Source organism: Alosa alosa, chromosome 24 (assembly GCF_017589495.1).
Source record: "Alosa alosa isolate M-15738 ecotype Scorff River chromosome 24, AALO_Geno_1.1, whole genome shotgun sequence".
In the NCBI taxonomy this organism is placed as follows: domain Eukaryota; kingdom Metazoa; phylum Chordata; class Actinopteri; order Clupeiformes; family Clupeidae; genus Alosa; species Alosa alosa.
Genome location: NC_063212.1, coordinates 13,910,526 through 13,915,405, shown reverse-complemented (window position 1 = coordinate 13,915,405; position 4,880 = coordinate 13,910,526). Strand labels below are relative to the sequence as shown.

The 4,880-nt window shown below is 45.3% G+C and overlaps 1 protein-coding gene across 1 annotated transcript in view; it reads right to left on the bottom strand.

Annotated features, from left to right (window-relative positions):
* LOC125289281 (phosphofurin acidic cluster sorting protein 1-like) overlaps positions 1-2,071 on the bottom strand; it is a 55,900-nt gene extending 53,829 nt beyond the window's left edge. Inside the window, exon 1 of the mRNA XM_048236029.1 lies at positions 1,597-2,071. Coding sequence (XP_048091986.1) covers positions 1,597-1,742 — 146 coding nt within the window. The 5' untranslated portion in view covers positions 1,743-2,071. The remainder of the gene's footprint in view (positions 1-1,596) is intronic.
* Positions 2,072-4,880: the final 2,809 nt, after the last annotated feature.

Here is a 4,880-nt window from a genome sequence, read left to right as displayed (position 1 = left end):
TAGTTCTTCATAGAAGAATACAGGGAAACAAACAGAGAAGGTGTGTGTATGAGAAAAGGAAATAAGAGACAGCAGAGGCTGGTACACACACAGTAAACAGGAAGAGGTTAAAAGCCACTGGTATCGCCTGGCATTGAGCTGTAGAGACTCTATGCTGCATCTCCGAGACAACAGCAATCAGGGAAAAAGACCCCCTGCAGTCGAATGTGTGGAGCGGACCATGACCGACTGCCCTCTGCCCTCAGATTGGAAAGTACTGGTGTGTGTGTGTGTGTGTGTGTGTGTGTGACGAGATGAGGGGTGTCATGTAACGAAGACTACCCCACAGCTGGCTTGGAGACATGTCATTCAGTAGTATGTTTGGTGTTGAGTGAGTGAGTGAGAGAGAGTTTGTGAGTCAGTGTGTGTGAGTATCACTCAATGATATCAGGACAAAGAAGACTAATCATATTCCAGTAATGTCTTGGTCTGACAGAACAGGACCTCATTATTTAGTCAGTCAGTCACACACACACACACACACACACACAGGTGTACAGTGTTGGTATACAGATAAGATCAGCCAGTGAGCCACTCCCTTTCATTCTTAATCATTTGCACATTCTCTTTGTGTCATTATTTTCCCTCACACTTAGGTCACTACAAAGAAAAGGGGAGAGAGGGGGGGAGAGGGAGAGAGATTGTTTATGCCCTAATCTCGCGGGATAACCTGAAGCCATTGCGGTTTCGTTTTAATGTGGCATGGGGTGTGTTCGTCGAACTAGTTTTGTAGCGGATCGCGGCCCTCCTAAATGAGGCGTCCAAAAAAGCAACACTGAATTATTTAAAACGGCGCGAGGCCAGGAGACCTGTGCAGCCAAGTGAGACGCGCAGTGCTGGTAATGAGAAGCTGTTACACTTACACCCCGACAAATCACCTCGAACCATATACATCCTCACATTGCACAGGAGAGTGTTTGGAGAAGTATGGTTTAGGTTGAGTCCATCACAGCTTAAATAAACAATCTGTGAAAATTGGCGTGTGAATGTGCGCACTTTTTCTCAAGCACAGACGTGTGAGCGATTATGGCGCATTGAGATAAATCAATAATGTGCAGGTAGGCCCTCCCCACCCCAGTCTTTAACAAACGGCACTGGTGCACGCGTTCAATCCACCTGTCAAAACACATGCAACGCGGTTTTGACCTCTTTGAGTCGCAAGTGTCTCTGAGTCCGTCTGAACTGAACTGTAGCCTAAGCCGCAGGCGTCTATTCTGTCTGGTGAGGACAATAGTGGACTACGGTCAGGCAGCATGGACCAGGCGATCAGTCAGCTGCAAAGCGACTCTTTTGTTGTGCAACTTGTGCGAGAACGTGCACTGCCTACAGAAAGGCAGAAACGACGTCTACTGAGACACAGTCGTGCGGTTTCCGTCCTTCTACGCAATTGAGGAATTAGGCAACAACGACTTCAATGTCATGACAAGACATATAATAAGTCTATACTTGTGATCAACATTTCGAGCTAATTTAACTCGTTGAGGGTCAACTTATACACCGGCATAATCACAACAATATCTTTGCGACTCCCAACTCCAACAGTATATGGCTACTTGCCTCGGGACACAGCTCGGCGAAGATCGGTCCACTTCCCACGTTGCATACAGGTTCATCTGCACCGGACGATTCGAGGTGATCGTGACCGGCTTGGAGGGTTGCGGAGACGGAACACCTCCAGTCTTCGGGAGCCCCCCGCGCTCCATGCTGGAGGTATGCGTGCCTTTTTAAACCAGCGGTGCTCGTGCGCTTTGTATCTCTGCTCTTTAAAACCCCGTCGTTCTGCCAACAGCGGGGAAACCAATCGTCTAAGGCAAATACAAAGTTTAAAAATCCCCTTGACTCCAAGCTTTATTCGAGTCTCGCGATTAACGTTTAGCCTACAATGCTGCTGCTTAACGAAGGACTCTGGGTGGAAGTCCTTTCTCAAGTTGCTGTGGATGTTGTATCGGTGGAGGAAGCGGAAATTTCTCCCCACCGACTAGCACACACAGCTCTGGTCGGAGAGCTACGCCTCTTGTTAAAGACGTACACTTCGATTTACCTCGCACCCAGCTGGAGGGAGGGAGAGAGAGAAAGGGTTGAATGATTTTAGAGTGTGAAAGAGAATGAACGAGAGAGGGTGGCGGTGGTGTAGAAGTGTCAAAGGAAAACATTTGTTGTTTCTTTTTTTAGGCCTATATTATCACGCACTGTTGTCGCTGCAAATGATTGTTGACAACAGCTTCCTTTATTGGAGTAGCCTAGCCTAGCTATAGCATCATCATTTGTATTTTGAAACGATAATGCATGCAACAATTAAAGCGTACAATAGACCACTAAGGAAAAATAGCTGTATACAGGGTTCATGTAAAGTCTGGTCATTTCACGTCACAAGCAGTGTATTTAGACACTGAATAATTTAATTTAGGTAATTGCGCATCTATTTCCTTATTGATTATGGGTTTTTTATGCTAGAAGACAGATGAAAAGGTTTGGCCTATATCTAACACCCACGGTAGTATTATTATTTTTTTATCTGGTTTTGTTCACACTCCATACAACAGTCAAAGTTGTCACACGTGTGAGTCATAGCCTACTTTATATCAGTTTGCGCCTAAAAGGCAAGATGTCTGAGACACCGTGCTAGCAACTTCACACTCGTGAAATTCACATAGCTCATCTTGAAAACGCCGTGATGACCTTGAAATAAACTACGTGACACTGTCTACGAATTAAGCTATCCCGCAAATTAGGCTATTCAGTTGTCTGACCAAAACGGTCAGTTATGACTTATTTTCAGACAAAAACGTTGGGTAGACATCATCACAACAGGTTTGGGTGTGCCAAACACAGCATATGGTCTGCGTGTGACTCGCTGGCGTGAGGCAGCAACAGCTTTCTCTGGAATTAAAACGGCAGGGATGTGTGCAATATGAATCATCCGAGTGTCACCGTTTACAAGAACGCGCACAACGTAGCGTTACGTGCGCTTTAACGAAGCCCGCGGAGCATCATTATAAATAATGATGATTGAGTCTACTCCTCCACGTGCTCTCAAATGACCATCGGAAATGGTAAGGCCAGAGGTTAGACTGATTCGAAATTAACCCCGGCAAAAATAATTTCGCGACAGAAAAGTAAAATAATTTCTTGGCACTTTTTGATGGTAGATCATTAGAGATTGAACTGTCTAGTGACCCTATTAAATATTCAAAATACACTTTGAAATAGGCTACTTGCTGGACTTGCATATTCGATTTTTAGCACGCTCACATGGCATCCTCCTCTGTTTCTGCATAAAATCTGCATGAACTTCAGACCATTACAGTCGCCAAGCAACAGATGACTGACACTCAGAGACGCCGCGTGGGCTAGGGGCTGCGCGCGACCATTTGGGTCGTACCAGGTGTTGTGCGCGCGACCCGCGGCCCACATACCAGAGCGAGAGAGATTAGGATCATGAGGATTATAATAGCCGAGTTTATAAATATTTCTTGAGTATGACAAGTCTTGCCGTCATCCGATTCTTTATTCGCGCGTCAGCACTCAAGGCACTGGAAGGTCAGCATCCAGTGTCGACCTACAGTAGACCTTTAACGGCGGAAACGCGCTGGCTGTTCTCTCTCGCGAACATAAACAGCATTCTGTGCCACTACTCATTCATGAGAAACGACATCTGCATCGGTGTCACATGACTATTCTGTAACGTCAAAACGCACACTTCACCTGCATTCTAGCGTGTTTAGTCATAGAAATATAGCATAGCCCAATAAGCCTCTCTGGGCTCAGTCAGGTTATAGTTATGTTTATAATGTATCTAATGGGCTAAAGCTTGTGGTTAATCTTGGGGCATAGGTCAGCGAGAGGCCTACATCACTTTAAGGCTATATTATCACATTATCTCATACATGCTTTCTTAGCCTGGAGTATTTGCTCGTGCATGTTTTCTCAAACTGAAGTAGTCCTGGTTTTAGAGGGACAACCAATACTATGACTTCAAATATTCTTACATTTTAATCAAATTGATAATCTAACCCAATAGGTCTACTAACGGTGTCTGTTCTCAAACAAGTATTAGGTCTAAACATGTGAGGTCACTAATAACTAGTTATTCTTAATCCAAGAAACCAGCCCAATTGTGTGCCTTATGGGAAACTCTCCACTCTTCTCAGGACTAGTTTGCAGGTAACCACAGCAATGCTTGGGGGTGTGCTCGGAACAGCTTCCTTCTGTGCATGGTGGCCAACACGACCTTATCCAGGCCACACACAACAGACCACCACAGCCATCCTCCCTCCCTCCCACTCCCTCGCTCACCCACATGCCTTCTCAATACTTTTTAATAACTTCCCTCCATTGTCTTGTGTCCTTCCCTGGATCTAATCTTAAAACAAGTGGATAGAGGTTAGTAGAGCAGACAGAAAGGCAACTCTGTTTCCCTCTGTTTCTCTCAACGAGTCCTGTACAGTGCCACAAGGCTGTAAATCTTGCTGTGGTTTGACCTCAGTGGTGTAAGTGTGAGCTACAGAGGCAGTGCAGCAGCTGTTTACAGACCCGTCTTTGCACTGTAGTTTCTCTGAAATTATGGTCCTGTCAAAAGACCAGAGAAGGGGGTTAAAACAATGATGGCACAGCGTTGTTCATTTGAGATGTGGGAATGTGGTGGGAAACAGAATGCCACGGGGTTCACACCAGGTTTGTGCCCAATCTGAATTTGCTACCTCAATTGAAATGCAAGTGAAATTCAAGAATTGAATTGGAATTTAAGAGCCAGTTTCAATTCAATTTTGCACAAGCCTGGTTCACACACACCTTGAGATTTTAGCCTTCAAAGTTGCTGGAATCCTTGATTACCCACAATC